Here is a 20,639-nt window from a genome sequence, read left to right as displayed (position 1 = left end):
TTCTGGGCACAGGAAGGAGAAGAAGCTGACTGGGAGCAGTCACTGTGGGCTGACCAAGGGCCAACCATGCCCGGCCAACCTGGCCACCTTCTGCGATAAAATGACTGGGTCTGTGGATGAGGGGAGGGCAGAGCACGTCATTTAACTTGAATTTAGCAAAGACTTCAGGGTCTCCCACAACAGTCTTATGTCCAGGTTAGGATGTTATGGTCTGGATGGGTGGATAACCAGATGGGTTTAAAAACTGGCTGGGTGCTTGGCTGGGCTAAGAAGGTGGTAGTTAATGGTTTGTCTCTACCCGGTGGCTGGTAACGAGGGCAGCGCCACAGGGACCTGGGCTGGGATGAGATGATGGAGTGCTCCATCAGTGAGTCTGCAGATGACGCCAAACTGGGGGACCAGTTGGTATGCTCAAGGGCAGGGCTGCCATCCCGAGGCACCTGGGCAGGCTGGAGGAACCGGCCATGACATTTGACAAAGTCCCACACCTGGGCGTCAGGGAGCAGCAAGGGCGAGCTTGGGGGCTGGGGAGCACAATGCCATGGCCTCCCCGGTGCTCGTCCTCAGGGTCACTTCACCCGGCAAGCTCATAGGGACAGGGCAGTGCTGAGGTCAGGTGGGGACGTCAATCTGTGGATCAGGATCAGGCCTGGTGAGGAGAGGTGGGGTCAGACTCAGCCCCAGGATGGCTGCAGGGCTTTGGGGACAGGGACTGGCTGAAGCTGGGCTGGGCAGCCCATGGCCAGGCACCACAGGGCTGTGGGGAACTGGAGATCGATACCCTATGGTGTCACTGTGACAGGGACTGATGGCCGTGGGTGGGCTCAAATGTGGTCCTGGTCTGTGGGAAGGGTGAGGGGAGGTCCTGGGGAAGGGGGTCAGGGCCTCCTGGTGCCCCAGGGCACCTCAGCTGGGAAGGAGGCACCCCAGTGCTGGTACAGGCCAGGAGTGACTGACTGGGAGCAGCTCTGGGGGAAAGGCCCTGGGGTCTTGGCGGGCGGTGAGCGGGACATGGGCCAGCAGCGAGTCCTGGCAGCAATGGCTGCCTGGGCTGTGTGAAGAGAGGCTGAGGGAAGTGGTTGTGCCCCTCGATCCTGTGCTCGTTGGAGCGCATCTGGATGCTGAATCCAGTTTTGGCCTCCTTAGTGCAAGATCCAATAATTGGATCAAATTCAGGTGAGGCTGCTGAGGGTGGGACTGGAGCACCTGCCATGTGAGGGGAGCCTGGAGGAGCTTGGCTTGTTCACCCTGGAGTGGGGGCAGCTCTCGGGGGACCTAACACTTTCACAGGCTCTTCATAGTGGTGCAGGACAGGAGAACAGGAACAAACAGGCATAAGCTGAAATGAGACCTTCAGTCTGGATATAGAGAAGCTTTTTCCCCATGAGGACAGTCAGGCACAGGCTGCCCAGAGAGGTGGTGCAGTCTCCACCCTTGGAGGTTTTCTGACTGCTGTGATGAAGATGGACCAGAGAGCACCTGACCTCCTTCCCAGCCTGAGCACTCCTGTGATGAAACTAGGAGCATGCTGCCCCTTCTTTCAAGTGTCCAGAGCTCGGTTATTACGTTCACAGGTCAGATGGGGATATAAGTGACCCAATGGGTGTACCGAGATAAAGACACAAACACAGCCTTTACACATAAACTGTTTCCTTACGAAAGCAGGCTGAGGGATGGTGTTCCTGAGCTCAGGTACCACATACACTGGCTGTAGTAATTAAGGTTCAAAGTGAGTGGTGAGTCTCACACCATCACACTGCACGTGGCAGCCAGTCTCCACCGAGGTCTAATTCTGGCCAGAGTGATTTTCACGTGGATCTCATTGCCTTGTAAAACTACTCATCAACTACTACCCTTGGCCCTATGTGGAGTATCGTCTCCTCAAGGTGCATGTCTCCTGTAAAGATCTGTAAAGATGTAGTTTTCCTGCTGATGGAAAACTACTCACATACCAGAGACTCACTCATCAAATGGCAGAAAACTAAAGGCTGCAGCACTAGCAACTGGATCAAGAGCTGCCGAGGGCCATCAGCCAGCACTGTGGCAGGCACAGGGTGCGCGTCGCTCAGCTGGGCACATCCTTCGTGTGTACAAGGCAGGACCGAGCCACCTTTGCCTAGAGCTGTGTGATGGACCAAAGGTGGATAGCCCCTTGTAAACCTCTGCTACTGGAGCTCCTGGCAGTGCTGCCCAGCAACGCCCTGGCAGCAATACTAAAATGCTGTATTTTTTTGTTTGTTCTGTTTTCGTTTTTTGATAAATCGTCTGTGATGTTCTCAGTAAGTGAAAAAATAAATACAGTACCAATGCATTTGTTCATTTGAATGCAGTTTATTGCAAACAAGTAACTTTAGGTATGAAAATCCTATAAATTATGAGCATTTATATAATATACTGTTGCCAAAGAAAAGGCTTGAAAGAGCAAAGGTATCAAAATCTGGCTCTGCTGAACTGAATGGAGCTGATTGCTACCCAAAGAATTTTTCTCCCTGTTTTCACAAAACTGGTTTCGAGAATACCATCATTCAGTGTCAATATTAAATCACGGATCCTCAACAGGCTGCAGTCATGCACAACTGATTTATTACCAGGAGCTGTTTTTTTTTGTTTGTTTACATTAAATCATGCTGCCTGGTTTGCTGTGGATACACAGCAAAGCAAACGAGAGAACTTCTTTTACACCAACAGGGTGAGAACTTAATCCAACTTCTGTTGAACAGGTAGAAAATACTTACAAATAAAAATGTTCTAAACCATCCCCTTCAAGTCAAGCAAAACTGTATGACCATTTATTTCCCTTGTAAACATTTATTTTATTATCCTTTATGTAGGCTGGTATTCCCAGTTTTTAGATTAACATATTTTGCAGAAATGTACAGCACAAATTCCTCGCTGGTACTCTCAGCTGGTTTTATTGTCTTACTCTACAGGATCCCAAGCATATAGAACCATTTACAGAAAAAAAACATAATTTTTCCTTAGAATACCACATTTTACAAGATTACAGTTACAGTGTAGTTATTTCCTTCCACTATTGCATATGTCAGCATACGCTTACATTCTTCTAAGACAGACATGTTTTAGAGATCAATTCTGACCATAAATACATAGTTTATATTAGTCCTTTTATGTACAAGACAAATTATCTTAGTATAAAGTAATAATACTTATATATCGGTATAGATTTGAATTAGACCCACTTCTTTAACGAAGTTTACAGTACAAAAGATAAGGATACCAGTTACCTACTATCTTTTCATCTTTTAGTTTCTTGTGGAGTATTTGGTGAGACAAGCACTGCTTGTTCTGATAAAATATATTATTTTAAAATATCAGTATATTGTCCTTCCAGTTACAAAAATATAATTATGTCCTACAGAAATTTTATTGAATTAAAAAGCGTATCAAAAATATGGATCAACATTTTAGATCACATGTGAAATTATTAAAATAGAAACAAATGTATAATTATTTAAAAATACTATCTTCTGGCTTGCTATTTCATATAAAAACAGATCAAAGCTTAGTTAGAAACTTAATGGCCAGGGATGAGTTTTGGCTACTGAGTAATAACACAACATTCATTAATGTGGCCGAAGGAAAGCCGCAGGAAAACAATTGCGGCGTTTCATTTCAAAGGATAGAAAGTTCCACGGTGACAGCGGGAATGGTGGGAAAACGCCAGAAAGAGGCGGTAATTTAGCAAAAGGCAAGGAGCACTTTTCACCAGTTTTACCTGCTTCGTGGGAAGAAAATGCCAGCCTGCGCAGCGGTGGCCCAGCCAAGCGCCCGCTGCGGGAGGTGCCAGCCTGGAGCAGCCTGGTGGTGGCACCCAGCTCACCGGGGTCAGCTCCGCACGGGGCAGCCACAGTTTGCACCGCTCAGCTTGTGTTAGCACTGTTAGGACAACTTAGGATTCAACTACGAGGTTTGTATAGGCAATAGATAGGGTAAACCTTTTACATTTTGCATGGTTTAAAGTGCCGGGTTATTAATCCAAATTAATCTGTTCCAAGTCAAAGGCAGAAGCCTGGCAATTCATCTCAACCGTAGCCAAAGCTGTGTCAGTTGTGAATCTCCCCGCACGCACGTCTGAAAAGCAGATTTCCATGCTCATCTGTGTTAACATCCACGGCAATTTCACAGTTCTCCAGTACTGAAAATTACTAATACACTAAGCAGTGCTACGCCCCTTGCTCAAGTGCGTTAGCAGCACTCCTGTAACACACAAAGCTCATTGCCCTTGCAGCGCTGAGGAGAAAACTCCTGGCATGGAATCCACCTCATGCGACACGGCCAGCGCCTGGCCCAGCAGCTGCCACCAGGACATTGCTGCAATGCCTCCCAGGAATACAGAAAAAGAGCATTCCTACAAAATATGCTGTAAGAAGTGAATGATTTTCATTTCGTGTGGGTGTTAGGTGGGATGGATCAGCATTACGATACTTGGTCTGGTAAATGAGAGTTGGAGAAACATCTATCAGCAACGTAACCTGTTGGTTTCCTATTACAACTTGTAAGAAAATGTAGCTAGAGCAAGATTTTATCTATTTTAGCACTGTTCTACCTAGCTGGCAGCAGCCTGAGCCACTGCTTGCTGACTCAGAGGAAAGCCATCTCCAGCCCTACACTGCCCAAAGCTCTACAGTTGTTTACCTACAGAAGGTAATATTTTCGGATGGATTTTTTTTCCCCTGCCAGGAAAAACCAACAATAGTGAAGCCACATATTTAATACAAAACTCAAACATTCAGCTAACATAAACTACTAACTTCTCTGAAACTTAAGATTACCAATCTATAGCAGCACAAGAACTGGCTCAAAGTATTTTACATGTTTTTGCCTGCCCCAAAACGACCGAGCTGTCTTGCCATCTTCGTACCACAGGCTGTCACAGTTCTGATTCCTTATCTATCTCGTCTAGGTAATATTCATCGTCTGTGGTAGTATCGGTGTCTGAGTCTGAGTAAGTAGCTGGGTCTTCCTGATAGATGTCTGACAGCTCTCGGGGGGATGAAGCAGCTGATGATATTTTGCTCCCAGCAGAACTCGAGCTGAAAAGCGCAGCCCTGTTTATGGAAGGGGTCTCTCCATCTCGGAGAGCACCAGGGTTATTAAGAAGACAAGGTCTCCATAATCGCCCTTCTGTGAGTGACCTCTTGATATTTTCCAGGAAAGCCAACTGTTGTTCTTTGCCAAATATACCAAATTCAACGGAAGGATACATCAAATTCCTAGTGCTGTAGCATTTCTCATCATCTGATGCCCAGTTCTCATTTTCATCACAAGACAACAGCTCTGAGGAAGATTTAAATCTCTTCCCATGTATGCTATCCTTTGGTAGAATACTGCTTACAGAGGCAAAGGAATGGGAATCTTGAGCACAAATACTCTCAGAAAGGTGACGCTCTCGTTGATTTTTTGCTTGACTCTTGCGCAACAGATAGCTCTGCAAGTTGGCATTTTTTAAGCTATTGGACTGGGAGGTGTTTTGATGCTCTCCAAGCGCGGTCTGAGAAGTCACGTTTTGCTTTGGACATATGTCTGTCTGCAAGCAATTATTTACAAATGTGTTTGAGTTTTTGTCAGTTAAGAGTGGCAGGGGAGGACTACACCCACTGCTGCTAGCTCTTTTTTTCTCACCAACCACCGGGTCTGACGTGGTAGCACTGAGTGAGATGGGCTGGCTTCTGTTTTCTAACCCCAAATCAAGTGTTTGGGAATTCTTATTTCTTGTGGCTACTGCTTTATCTGGAAATAGGGTTGTAAGATTTGGCCTATTTTCTACTTTCACTGTAGTCTTTTTGGGACTGATGGCTTCCTTCTGGGTGTATAAGCTTGCAAAAGACTTCCAATTTAAGTTGTTAACTAGCAAAGAAGGATCATTCACATTTTCACTCTTACTATTCTCAGCTGGTTTTCGTATTTGTGTATTCCTGTCTGGACTGTGATTCTGATTTTCATTCTCAGACTCCAGAGATGACTGATGGCAATCTGCTGAAACCAGCGAGTCAGGGGACATGCTGGCCTCTAAAGAAATGGCATTCCCATCATTCTGTGAAAAAATATTACTTATGTGTGGTTTGGGGGGTAAATTTTTACTTGAAAATTTTCGGCTGGTTTTGCAAACAGCTGCCAGTTTATTTTTAATGGAAGGTCTGTTTTTCCTTTTTTCTATATCTTTGACTTTGTCTCTTGTGCAGTCAGAGAGAAGCTTGTTCTCGTTTTCTGCACTCTGTGTTAATTTTTGGTCTTGTGCAGCCCTGATGACTTTATCTTTACTGTTAATGTTCACGCTACCTTCACTGGGCCTTTCTGATTCCTGCAAAACACTACAGTCTCTACCCATCTGAGTACTCTGTGAATTTTGCTCTTTTTTAATTTTTGAGTTCTTTAACTCATCTGTATCTGTGCTGACCGTTTTGTCTAGCCGAAGTAATGGATCAGCAGTGGAAGGTGTGCTTACCTCAAACGCTTCGTTCTGAGACTCTGGCAGCATTTGGCTACAAGAGTTTAAATCATTTGCATTATTTCTTGAACTATCAGCTCTTAACTGCAGTCCACTGCATTTATTATTATACAGATGGGTGGTTTGGTGTAGGAAATTTATTCCCTGTTTGACTTTGGTACCGTCCCTGTCTGTTTCCTCCCTGGGAGGCAGTGGCACATCAGCACGCTCTGCGTTACCGATCCTTCCACGAGAACTCTTCTCCCTTGTGTGGAGGAGTAAACTGTTCTGATTTTTATTTGTACTTACAGTAGCAGGCTGATAGCAGTTTGCAGAGCTTCCCTTCTGTATACCATTCTTATTTGTTGAAGTAGAATAAAAAGAGTTGTCTAAAAGTCTGTCTGGTTTGGGAGGCGTCGATAAAGTGGACGTTAGTGGTGCAGATGTTCGAGAAATTTCCTCCTTTTCCTTCAGACGTGTTCCTGTATTTTGGTTGTTTGTAGCATCAGAAAGGGCCTTACCTGAGTCAGCCGCTATTGCAATGGGTTGTGGACCACAGAAAGAAATGTCTTTTGTCACCACATCAGAAAGGATGCTGTTTGTTACTGAAACATCTGTTGAACTACCCTTCCTATTATCGACCATACTTATTGACTTTGCAGTACGTACCCTCTCAGAGCCAGGAGATAAGTGCGAATTCTCTCCTTCACTGTTAACAGCAGTTTCTAAGTTCTGAGGTGTGACCAGAGCTGAAGATACCTGGTCAGAAGAATAGGAAGACACCTCTTTTTCTAAAGTACTGGGGAAAAAAACATTTGCTAAACTCACATGACCTTCGTTCTTCTTGTTTCGTATTCTTGGTGTCTGAGAATTGTCATCAGAAAGAGGTAGATCTGCATCCTCTGCATTCTCCCTGAAGAGGTTACAAAATGTTTTTGAATGCCTCCGGGGCAACGTGTAATAAATTGAAACTAGCTCATGATACTTGACATGATCTTCATCAACACAAACTGTAAACGTGCTTGTAGTTTTATATTTCTGCAAACCGTCTCCCCTTTCCTTACAGTCCAAAAACACAGAGGATTCTCTTCTGCTTAGATGTCTACATCTATCACTCAGTTCAACCGATGTGCTGCCACTTACTGAATCATTAGGACTTCTGGTTAAAGGACTGGGGTACTCTTTATCTCTGTTACTTGTAGCAGCATATAATGGTGCTGATGTTAAAAAGGAACGTTTTGATTCTAAACAAGACACATCTCTTTGACTAGAACAAAAGGCATCAACTCCATTTGGAATTTCAGACCTTAAACAATCATACGTACTTCTTCTATTTTCTCTAGGGAAAGAGATGGGTGTATCTGACATAATACTACCAGCAATGCTAGCTGATTTTCTGGGTAAAGTGTAATAAATAACAAGTGGATCAGAAGATTTAAAGCTGTTTCTGCTAGGGGAGCCGGTAATGCTGCAGCTACTGGTATGTCTCAGTAAGCTGTCTTGCTTGTGAAGCCTTTCAATTCCAAATGAATCATTCCTTATTTTCCCTCTTTCTTTTTCAAGGCAAAAATAATTTAAACTATGTTCGGAGGTCTCGGGGTCTCCATGTGTATAAATATTTCCAGAACTTCCATGTTGTGGAGAACTAGTATTGAATTGTCCACTATAGTCCTTAGTACCTAAAGTGCTTGTGTTTTGTGGTGTTTTCTGTGAAATCTTTTTGGTAACACCAATTCTGCTCACTTGAGCTGTTTTTCCACCTCCTGCATGAGATTCAGTAACTGTGCAACTTGCTGAAGAGTTAGTTAGTGTTCCTAAACATTTAGAATTGTCTTTATGAGAAAGTGCTTGTGGAAAGCTTGGTGAGGAACTAGATGAACAGTCAGGAGGCCAGGATGACATGCCTTGACAGTTTGCTAATTTTTCAGTGGATGGAGCAGAAGCAACATTCAGCAGTGAAGACAATCCCTTTGGAGGAGCTTGGTTAACTGCTTCTGCACACTGATTATCCTGTTTGATGCCTTCTCTTTTTCTTGCATAATGCAGATTATGTTTCCATTCCTTCTGACTCGGAAGAAAAGGTTCCTTTCTGCTCTCATCAGCTGGCAGAATACCGGGATGCTGACTGAATACACTGTTGGGTGGGCGATCATTTTCCTTCATTTGTACATTTCTTTTATCGCCGTTTGATGCATCCATTTTTGCAGTATCTGTTCTGGCACTGGCTTGGGTTTGCCTCTTTGATCTCAGTGAGTTAATGAGAGGTGCACCACTTTGCAACGTGGCAAACGCAGAGTTATTTGAGGGAAAACTCTGGGTGTTGATGTAGCTTGTATCTGCTTGTTGAGAAACAGACCGTAACGGCATGTCTTGAATATGCACTTCATCTGGCAGTTTCATACCTTCAGCCTTTTCTAGTTGTGTGAAGTCTGCCTTAGTACTTCTTTGGGTAACAATGACTGAATTCCTTTTCAGTCCTATAGGTTTCGTTTGGTCCTTCAAATTAGGTAAGACTGATTCATCACTTCTTATAATAGCTGAAGAAACCGAAGAGTTACAACTTAGCCAAGGCTGACAGCCCTCAGTGAATTCTGAAAAAGTTCTACTTGCACTTCTTGTTATTGTTTTGTAATTTGTATTTTCTGGAGAACATGTGTGAAAATCATTCTGCAGGTGCTGTGAAGAAAACTTGGCATTCCTTGTGTGAGTCCATTGCTGGTCATTTAAATTAGCCATAATCGCTTCAAAGCTGGCATCAGGAGAAATGAACACATCATCACTGTGGTACTGAGGAATATCAGTCCAAGAAGGATAACTCTCTTTCCTTCCGTAAGAACTTTTTTGGTTTGCATACAACTTGCTGTGAGAATTATCTCTATGGTATGATCTGGAGAGATTATTTTCTGATTGGTATAATGGGTAATTTTCCCAGTTATCAAAGGACAATGGAGAAGTAGCTTTGTCAGGGCAACTAACTCTACTAAAGCAATTACTGCTTGAAATAGATCTTCTGTACTGGTGTTTTGAGTGGTAACATGCGTATTTCTTGTTTTCTTGCAAAGAGCTAGGATATCTACCGTGGTCTGTAGCATGAAACTCCATCAGTGATTGGGTTCTGAACATCTTTTCTTGAGCTGATGTTTGTCCAGAAGAGTCTGGTGCATTGTTCCATACAATAGAAGACAAAGGAATTCTCTTTGGGTTTTGTCGACCAAACCTTGGTACAAAATCATTGTTGCTCTCCCTTGCCAATGTATGTTGTAAACTAGATGCTGACAGCTGTTCAGAAGATACCGATGATGGACATCTCCGGAGGGAACACACAGAGTAACTCCTGCCAGCTGTGTCCCTGTTCATATAACTCTTGTGCCTAAATCCACTGTTCTGTGTTATGGAAGGAGGATATAAGCTACCTTCTGAAGACCGCCCAAAAGACACAGAAGACAGCCTTCTGCTTAGCAGATGAGGATTTCCATCGACTGGATCACTGTATTTGTAGTCATCTTGAAAGGTTTGTTGCCAGTTCATATACGCATTGTACAGTTTCCTTGGTCTAATGAAAATCTTGTGTTCATCTCTGGCTCTTATTGTTCTCAGTCCATCTGGGAAAAATGTGCTAGGCATGTCACTCCAGTCATTTCTGTGTTGCCCTCTACTAGCAGTCTGTCTCTTTGAAGTAGGGAACGCACCTCTGTTGTATTGCACATTTGAAGCACTGCTAGTAGAAACCGGCCTGTCCAGTGGATCTTGGGATTGCTCCTGGGCCAGTTGGTCATCCAGATCATTTAGAACTGCACAGGGAAAAAAAAAATAAAGATACTTGGTTTTGTTTTCTTTAATAATCTTCTATTTTTGTTAAAATTGTACTACATTAATAATTAGGACTGGTTTTGAAAGAAGTCAATTTCTCAACATTGAAAACCTCTTCCAAACCACACATTCCTCATCCACAGGACCTTTCAGTGGCCACCCATTATGACTACAAGGAAAAAAAATGCACTGCTCCATGACTGATCTCAGAAATGCTTTTTATGTAAATGTCGGTCTTTATGCTATTTAGAAGAAAAACAAAACAATTTGAAGTCTGAATTTTTCCTCACTAGCTTCCTCATGGGAGGAGGGAGAAGAGGGGGTGAAGGGCAAACTTCCCAAATATAGTCTGCAAGCAAAAAATCCCTGAAAAGAATTCACTATGCTTGTAAGCAAACATGGACCCTTGTGTGATCACAACATACAGTTATGATCTAACTGTAAGGAAACACAAAATTCTGCAAATCTTCAAAGAAGCATATTCAGTAGTCTCGCAAGTCCACTGTTCGTTTCATTTGGAAAACAAGTTCGTCAATAAATTGTTGCTTATTGTTCTAAAACGAACAATGAAAATGGCATTTTCTGGATAAAAAAGGGTAAGAAAATAGTTAAGAACCTATGATTCATTCTAGCAACAAAGCTGTAGTTATAGACACTCTCAAGAACTGGAATCAAACACTGTGCAGCTCAGCTAACCAAGATATTCAGTCATGAGACTAAGTAACATCAATGTATTTAAAGTATTTTTATTGGCAAAAAGAAATGATTATGCATTTGCTAACTGTATTCTTTCTGTATTTTGAAAACAGCACACAAGACAGAACCACAAATGGATTTGGCAGTTTTGTTACAGCATTTCCTAACCCAGTTAAATAAAAAAAGACTGACTGATCAATTCAAACAAATCTGGGCTGATCATACCAGATCACTACGAAAACATTGTTAGGTATGTATGGGTGGAATAAAAAGTGATAAAAGATTCTAAATTGTTCTGGTTTTCTAAGTTGCTCTTCAGCACAGAAGAGAGAAGAGTCTTGAGATAGTCAGGTAAGTACAAGAAAAAAGAGGAGTTGTTTCTGAGTCTTCTGTTTTGAGGACGTCAGCCAACCTATGAAGAGTTTTTCTGTCAGCGGGCAAATGTGCAGTTATGACTAATACCCAAAAGTGGTGATGGGCACGTGGGTTTCCGAAGAACCACTGTCTACCATGCCGCGCTCTCTGCTTCCAGCACTGCCAACTCACCCACTGCTTCCTTATCATGTTTTCAATCCCAGCTGTGACCTCTTGTAACTTTGGGTGGCAGCACACCTATAATCTGGGCCTGATCTTGCTTCGCTTCTCAGCAGTCAGAAAAAAAGAACCAGCAACATAAGACTGGTTCTGTGAGGGCTCCCAGAAAGGTAACTGAAGGCCATAATGCCTCCTGCTTCTGTGGCTTGAGGCCTTACAATTCATAAAAGCAGGCCCAGTAATTCATTATCAAAATTATGCATGCAGGAAACTGCTATGAAATACTTCTCCCATAACTATGTGTCTAGATCTAAAGAAAGAATATAGGCTCCTGCCAGAATAAGCAGAGGGAAATGCACGCTTTTCAGATGTGATTCTTCCGGACTGGATCAGCAAGAGATACACATGAGCTCTAAGAGGGAGCGGCAACACATCTTAAAGTCTACGTCAGAGCAGATAGATAAAACCAGCAAAAAGTACGCACTGCACCAGAAATAAGCCGTATCTTTGCAGCCTACGCTTTTGCAGAAGAAACCATAGTGACCATAGTCACTTCTGACAACAGTATCAGAACAAAGTAAGCACATGCTCTTACCACTGAAAAACTCCTTCTCTAGCTGTTCATTCCACTCCTGTGTACTTTTTTCCATCATTTCATCTTGTTTTACATCAAAAGAATGACCACTTGTATCAGTTGACATCGGGGAATTACACATTTCAGCCTGTTAAAAAGAGTAAGACAACGTGATTTTAGTTCTATGCGTGTAAGTACATTTGCTCATCTGGTCCTCATGCTGTAGTATGCTTTGGATACACTGGTTACAATAACCTTATAGTAACAGCTGTAGTTTACTCATTTTTTCCATACGCATCCTTACTGTACATTATCTCTTCATTTAAGTTTTCCAAAGCATTTTTCCTGTGTGCAATATTTTCATATTGCAGCATATTCTCTTTCCACATCTGATCTATTAAGACAGTTTCAGTACTACAGCTAAGCCAGCACTTTGAGGGGCTGTGATGCCTTCAGCAGCAGGAAAAATGACATCTTATTCCCCATCAGTCTGAGTTTAGCTTATGTGCCAACCAGGAGAGGTTCACACCCTCTGCTGCTTTATTTTGGCTGAGACCCTTCCCCATGTTTTTAATAAAAATCACCCAGCTATAGCAGTGTATTTGTATAATAGTCAGGATTCTGTGAATCCTAATGAGATCTCTGTCTCAGTCACATATTAATAAAGATTATCCCTTTGTTTTTGAAGTATGAGAGAAGGGTGGTGGCCAATTTACCTCCTCTATACCTTTGATTATATACTGTATACCTTCTCAGTCCCCTCTGTGGTTATACCATACAATTGAAGAGGACAAAACACATGTTAGTAATACAGGGCAATAAAGTAATTAAAATAACAAATATAATCCTTGGAGGAAATCTGTTTATTTCAACAGGGTACACATAAATTACATCAGATATAAATTTGTTTTTCATGCTTGAACTGAGCTTATGTGCATGGAAATGTTGCAGGAGCAGGCTTTAGCTTACTGCCTGCCCATGTCACCTACTGTTTTTCACTCTTGCAAAAATGAAGGAAAAAAAAGTAAATAAACTATTCAAAGTGAGTTTTTATCTGTTTGTACTTTGGTTACAATTGCCAAAATATGTGAAGAGTTTGGTCTATGACATTATTCATGCAGTAGTCTCATCGTAAGGAGAACTGAAACCTGATCATAGCTAGATTCAGTATTGCCTAGAAAGTTTTTGACTTGTATAGTTAACAGGGCAAGTTCATTTCACTGCCTTCAACAGGTTCACAACACATTTCACTCACTGTTTAAAACAAGAATTGCAAGAATATTATTTAAAAAGGCATTATATCAACAGCCTAAACAAAGGGGATTAGTATTTGAAAAAAACTGTGATTTAAACATTGTTGCAAATAAAGTTGATACGACACTTACCGTTGCCATTTCTTCCAGTTTCGGAGCTGTAATAGCAGAACTGTCATATCTGTAAGGAGAAGGGTTTAAATGTTGGCTTGGAAACGGAACATGAAATCATTTTATGCACTAGTAAATAACCAGCAGTTTCTTTTTAACAACTACCAAAAGGCATTTGAGAAAAAGACTGCCCTATGATGAATCCCTCCCCCCCCCCCAAAAAAAAATTCCTGCTAACCAAAAAATGCAAAAATGCTGCAGAACTTTACCATTTGGTTTGGCCTTGTCAATTTGCAAATATTTTACCTGCACAGCCAAGTATGATCTCAACCTACTGATATCTTAATGCTTGCAACAGCCATAAAGTCATTGTTTAAATCCAGCATTACAATAGGATATTATAACTTCCTTTTCCAAAGAACAGTAATGTAGTAGGTACTATGAATACCTGGAGTTAACCACGTATAAATTGATAACTGTTTTTTATCTAAAACTTTACTGTTCTTCTCTGCCATATTTCCCCACATACACGCAGAGCTGTGCTCCATCCCTGCAAAGGAGGTGAGACAGACAGCAGACTGGTTTTGGTGTGAATTGGGAGTTTGCTGCTACCCATCCAAAACAGCCTTTATTTATCATTTTTTAACACGTAATTGAATAGAAAGCCTGTCTGCTTTCCTAAGCTACACAGGACTGCAAGGGTTCGGCTGGAGTGTTTGTGAGTAATGCAGCTGTCAGAGTGAGCCAAGAAGCACTGCACATCACAGGCATGCTGCTCTCCTGGGCCACTTGCAGACATATAAATATACAAAGAAACTAGAGGAACAATATTTGACTTCACTGAGTCCATTCTAGTCTACAAAATCCTTATTTTACAGATAAGCAAACCCAGACCCTTCAAAAGCCCTGAAGGAAATCGTGCTCAGTCTGTGCTTATTGCCAGTCCTTCCTTGTCTCAGAAACACTCTTTCCCAGGAAGTTAGTTCTCAAGAGAAAGAGAAGGAGGGAAAGAAGGTTCTGCTCATTCCTGTTTGTCTCAGAGTGTTTTTGAATGATCTTGTTCTTAGGCTCTTAAAACCTTCTTGTGCTCAGGTAGACTATTTTATTGTGCTTCAGCAGCAAGTAGAAACCGGCTTGTTGGCAGGTTCTTTGTGGCCAAGCCTTTCCTCCTGAAGTGCTTTGTCATTTGTTTGCAATGTGCTTGCAGGCAGGGAAGAACAGTTGAAAGGTGCAATTTGTTTTTGCTTCTGTAATTGTGAACTTTAAAACCAAGATTCCTCTCTGCCATGGGGTCCAACTGAAACCAATGGAAACAAGCCTGGTGACATCAGCGGGCTTCGGATCAGGTCAGGCTATCTGAATCTGAAATTCCTAGTTTTTCTTTGTAAAACTGAATATGAACAGCCATTAATTCAGAGGGTTACCGCTCCCTGTGAATAAGGTTTACAGAATCGGGACTCAGAGGTATACGTAACTCTTCTTTTAAACTAAAATGACATTGAATATATTTTAACGCTTCTACCACAAATTAAGAATTAAACTTGTGTTTCAGAATTTTTATGATGATTTCCTGCAAGCCAAGTTCAATGAAAACCTGTGCTTTAGCGAGTTATCTTAATTTTAATTATACGCACAACAAAAATGCAAAAGCTTTGCTAGAAGCTCTCTTCTTCAGCTTTACTGTGCAAAGCTGCTCCCTACTGTTCTCCCTGCTCGGTGCTGTGCTTGGTGTAGAATTAATTGCTCCATGCAATGAAGCTTACACGAAGCAGACTCTTCAGTGAGAAATATCTTCTGATAGTCTAGACAAAAATTAAATTTTCATTTGCACCTCTGGCATTATTCTAAATTCCTCCATGTCTTTGTTGTCACTGTTCTTTGAGAAATAACTGGTCATTGTATCCTGATTTATTTTCCTCCCTGCCAACTTACACAGACAAGGTTATTTTAATCTTTTCCCCATACCAATCTCTCCACCTCCTTACCTGCCTCATTTTTTCCTTCACTCTTTCAAGTTTTTCACCGTTTCAAAAATTAAAGTTTTATTTTCTTCCAGAGAAATATTGTTACAGTTTAGGAAAAGGTAATTTTAGGAAAAGTTTATCTTTTGGTTAAGGATTTTAAGCAATGTTTACATTAGTTTCACATACACACAGGCACACACACATGTAAACATTAACTCCTTGGCTTTTTATGGATAAATTGCTACTCAAGCTCAAAAACATTTGCCATCAGAAAAAACACTATTTACTTCAGAAAAGCAAGAGGTTATTCGTTAAACATTCTCACTTACATATACATATGTATCTAGTTTGTGACAACAGAGTGTAAGATTAAAAGTGTGTATGGACTCTATTACTACCACAACTGATAACAATAATATAAAACCATGAACTGAAATCTGCTGCAAATTGCTATTTTCACTGCGGCACCTGTCTTCCCCAGGCCACGTCCAAGTTGTCTAATGTCAGATTGCAATCCGTTTTCTTCTATACTATTCTTATCAGTATTACCTTAGAAGCCAGCTAAGCAACAGACACATAACACCAACATGCTGAAAACACGATTAAATAGCATTTCTCTTCCAGAATGAATAAAACTTACGTATCAGAAAAGAGTAAGAACGAATTCAAGAACGTCGATCACCTCTGAAACAAATATGATCAAACATTTGGCTATCTTCAAACTAGGGCTACAAACCTTTTATTAGCATCTCCTGTATCTCCACATACGCATATTCTGTTTTGCAGCATCCATAATTTATTCTCACAGCAGAACACCACCACAGCTGATGAAAATGTCTTTCCAGCACAAAAAGGACCCTCTAAACAGCCATTGATGCCTAGCTAGTTAAAAGCTTCTGCCAGGTACACTTACAGGATTTACACTGCTGCCTCCTATTGTACTTCACTAACTCTCCAGAATAACTCTACCTGGTGAGAGGCAGATTATTTCAGTGCTTTGTCTATGCATCAAGCAAACCACATGCCACGGCAACACCTAAAAGAGGGTGGGGGAAGTTTTCGACAGAGAGGCGTGACTAGAAAATGTGGCAATCAGCTCAGTTACACGTCAGGACGGACTTGTTTATTTTTCAAGCTGTGCGCTGTAAAAAACCAAAGGCATAGGAATCTAAGATAGGGTAGATTTTCTGTAGAAAAGCGAGGTAAATACCTGTTACAAGTGCTGATGAAACGAGCATGTACGATTTTTTTTAAAATTTTTTTATTTATTTTTTAAGTAAAAAATCACTCCAGTGCTTAGGCTCCAGAGCAAAGACTACACCTTTTTCAGCTGCCTTGCAGCACGCCGATACGAAGAGCCCTGGAGATCTGACTCTCCAGTACCAAGGCGCCCCTTGGCAAGGGACTCGCTGGCCCGGTGCCCTGCGTGCCCGCAGCCTTGCGCCATGTCCCAGCATACAAGACATTACCCCGTCACAGGACAAAGAACAAAGGAGGGAGCAGATCACACAGACAGGTGTCAGTGTTAAAACTTTGCAAATGGTGGTTTGCTTGTTTGTTTTCCCTGTGCTGCATTGCTATGTAGAAGAATTGTTACCAGCAAACAGCCACCAAGTTAAACTTGCTGCCTCTATTCCAACCTCTCCTTACATCTCTTGCTTTGATACAAACACGATACAATTGCAAGCTGCTGTGCTACAAAACCTGGTTATCCCACTAATCACCATTTCTTCAGAGGCTTGCGCTCCCTTTCTTTGTTCACTGGAGCTGTTCCTTGTCTCAGTGCCACTCAGTGACACCCAGGAGCCCCAGGCAGGGACCAGAAAACCAGCCCAACACCCTCAAACAGCGTGAAAAGCAGCATTTTGTGCCAAAGGTCTTGCAGGTTCATACTTAGATTTGACGTTACTGCACAATGCCCCTTCTCCTACGGTTGCTAGCTGAAACATTACCCTAAGCTGTACACAAAAATAGTAACATTTTATTCAGGTGTTGAGGGCACCTAGAAAAAGGGACCACACTGGACAAAATTAGGAAATAGCGGTCAGCCTGTCAAGCCTGAGTGCAGCCCCTCTATCCTCTCAGCAGTAGCTTTATCCCTGTGGACAGTGAGGGAGAAGGATGGTCTTCGAACACCACAGCTCCCGTGCTGCCGATGAGCCCATCCTTGGTACTGCTCCAGTTAGAACCAAAGCCCTGACGAAGCACCAAAGACAAAAGCATCGGGAACCGCCCGGTTTGGCTGGCTACAGCTAAGCTCCAGGCCCAGCTCTAAGCTGCCTCTGGGCTAGAAACAGTGGGAATTGCTGCAGGAGAGCTGCCTGAGGCCCATACTCCTTGCCACGGCCTGGGAAACCGATGCTTCCCTGTTATATCACTGCTACAGGGCACCAGATCCCCATGCACCTCACATCTTCTCCTCCTGCAGAGGAATTAAGCAGAATGCAGCCACTGCTAGGTCTAGGGGCTGTAGTACAGCTAAAACCTCTACGCAAAACCTGAACAAAACAGATTCAGCCGAGAGACTTTAGCTGTTACTTGCCACTTAATCCTTATTCTTCCGACACACAACAGATAATCTCTCATTACGCTACCAAGTAAAATGGCGACCTTCCTGGTAAGGTGAAAGGCAAGAGACTGGAAAATTAATCTTAAATTAAATTATTTTTTCTAAACAAAATACAGAACAATTTACAGACTTTTAAAAGTTAGAAATAACGTATATTCTTATTATAGCTCACCGTGGTTGCTTCTGAGTCTGGTTTTTCCTTGATTTTCTAAAGGAGAAAAGCCAAGCAAAAGGTGATCTGAATCCCAGAAAGGAAGCTGAAGTGTTCTTTTGTGCTTGAGGATTTGTGCGGGATGACATTTTAAATTCTTTATGATCTAAAAATATTGTAAAAATTTGATTTGCTTCACGTTCTTATTAAAAGCAGTATTAAAGTGTACATTAAACATTATGCTTTCACAGTTCTCTTTTGCTTACCTTTTATACCAGTAAAATCCAATTTTTTACATTTTTGGACAGAGTATGTGACATGCTGCTTTCTAATGACTAACTAGAAGGCTAAGAGAAAAATAAACAGGTCTAAAGTTTCAAAAAGTACTCTTGTTTTTGGGTGGCACATGTGAGATAAAGGAGGCTGCTTTTCAGAACGTAATCAGCAATCAACAATTTGAAAACCAGAAACATTTTAAAATAAAGGTAAACATTTGAAAATTGAGGCAACCACAATCATTAGTCACTTTATTTCCGCTTTTACAAGAAATATAAATATTAGAACCCTAAATGTACAACAGTTTAATGGACTGCAGTGTAACTACCTAACAGGAATTCAGGTGTGTATCATGCAATTCCTTGTGATGGGATTTCTTGGGCCACTCCAAGGCACCAGTGTACATCTTCTGCTGTAAACTGCCTATCAGAACTGCTATTTTAAATGCCCCATATCATGAATGATTTCTCTGGGAAGGTTATGATTTGATTTCTTCAACTGTAACAAGCCATTGGGAATAAACCCAGGCTGCCTGTAAAAGCAGCTGGCAATCAGTGGGAATTGCTCGCAGGCTAGGGAAAGGAACTGCAGGGTCCGCTACTAAAATATGCAACAGGAAACTAAAGGACATAAGGAAACAAGGATTCACCCAGGTATAAGGCACTGCATTTTTTTTTCCTGTTTAAAACATCTTGTCTGAAACAACACAACAGCCTGAAAATGGCTTATCCAATGACCATAGGAGAAAGCAAAAAACAGAAATGGAAGCAAAATGTCGCCAACAGAAACAGCATGAGGCAGTATTTTGGATCTAGTCCAACATGAAATGAATATGTCACGTGACTTAAATCTTGTGTGTAATCGCTTTCACTTCAGTGACAATCACCACGTATTATGAAATGCCGCATCCTTTACCCCTTTCAGAGCTTAACCTCTTGGTGTCATTGTTTGACTTGACAATGAAGGTGACATCAGGAGAGTCCTATCAGCGCTCTGCCACAGCCAGGATGGTCTAGGGATGTAGGCAGAGCAAGACTCGCGGGTAGAAGTAGTACCTTTTGTTAAACCAACTCATACAGTTGGAAATACCAGAGAAGCCTTTGAGGCACACAACCCCTTCTTCAGATCTGAAATAAAAAGAGCAGCTTTCAAAGTTAAATACCATTGAACAATCACACAGAGCTTAGTTAGCTAATGCATCAATTAGACCACCTCTGAAAGAGAAAAATAGTAGATAGCGGTGGACTAGCAGGGATGCTGGGGTGTAAACAGGCAGGAAAGAGAGAGGTACCTAGAGAGAAAAGAGAGAGGTTTTGTGGAGGGCTGTAGCTTCACAAAATTTCTTAGTCTTTCACTTTTCTTTTGAAATACAGTTCTTTTGAAATGGTTCTTCTACTTGCTACGATGCTCCAACGGGAAGAGCTCAGCGAAAAATGTGCAGAAATGTGAATAGAGTAAAAGCATATATCCTGCATGAAAACTACCTGGAGGGAAGATGAAAAAGACAACGCAGATTCTGTGTTTGGTAGAGTTACCATGGTTTTTGTGTATGTGCATTTTGGATGGGCAACACCACCTGCGAAATGAGATCTCTAGCCATTGCTTCTCAGCCAGCCCAGCTTTCCGGGCTGTGTCCCCTGCCCTGATAATCAGCACTGGTGTGCCTTTTACCCAGTGCCACCAGGAAAAGTTGGTTGCCAATACAGTCTCTCACCCAAACCCAGACTACCTACTTATTCCAAATGTCATTTAGGTGCTTTTAGTTTCTTTAAGAAAACCAGGTAAGGCTGAAACAGATTTTGTACAAAATCAACTGGGAAACCACCGCTACATTCACTGTAGTAAAAGCAATTATGGAATGAGAATATTGCAGATTTTCTATTGTGACTCACAGTTCTACTTTTAACAGAATCTGCTTAAAGATACATGCTCATTTTGAAAACGTATTTTTGGCAAAACGTTGACGTGAGAAAAAACTCAATGCCATGGCAGAAACTCCTTAGCCATTAAATTCTGAAATGCTCTAAGACGTTGGTTTGGTGACCATTATCATATACGTAAGGAACTGGGAAAATGCAACTTACTGGTCTTTTTGCTGTTCCTTAGCTGATGCTCTAATGGTGGCTTTAGCATTGTATTGACATCAGTGTTATTCTGAAATTTTTTTCTTTGTATTTCTTCAAACCATTCTCCAGTCACCCCTTGCAGACCTGTTTCAGACTTCTTTCTCTCCAGAAGTTTTCTAGAAAGGAA

The 20,639-nt window shown here is 41.9% G+C and overlaps 1 protein-coding gene across 3 annotated transcripts in view; it reads right to left on the bottom strand.

Moving 5' to 3' along the window:
- Positions 1-2,311: 2,311 nt before the first annotated feature.
- EXPH5 (exophilin 5) overlaps positions 2,312-20,639 on the bottom strand; it is a 35,174-nt gene continuing 16,846 nt past the window's right edge. For 2 of the 3 annotated variants that reach the window (XM_083805054.1, XM_083805055.1), the window contains exons 2-6: positions 20,471-20,628; positions 18,132-18,276; positions 13,448-13,496; positions 12,084-12,210; positions 2,312-10,239 (exon numbers count right to left, since the gene is read on the bottom strand). In XM_083805054.1, coding sequence (XP_083661180.1) covers positions 4,892-10,239; positions 12,084-12,210; positions 13,448-13,496; positions 18,132-18,276; positions 20,471-20,628 — 5,827 coding nt within the window. In that variant the 3' untranslated portion in view covers positions 2,312-4,891. Of the gene's footprint in view, positions 10,240-12,083; positions 12,211-13,447; positions 13,497-16,126; positions 18,112-18,131; positions 18,277-20,470; positions 20,629-20,639 lie in introns of those variants that run through there. The other variant, XM_083805056.1, reaches the window with a different exon arrangement.

This window comes from Anser anser, assembly GCF_964211835.1.
Source record: "Anser anser genome assembly, chromosome: 1".
NCBI classification, from domain to species: Eukaryota; Metazoa; Chordata; class Aves; order Anseriformes; family Anatidae; genus Anser; species Anser anser.
The sequence above is the reverse complement of the archived record's forward strand: the minus strand, read 5'-3'. Positions and strand labels throughout refer to the sequence as shown.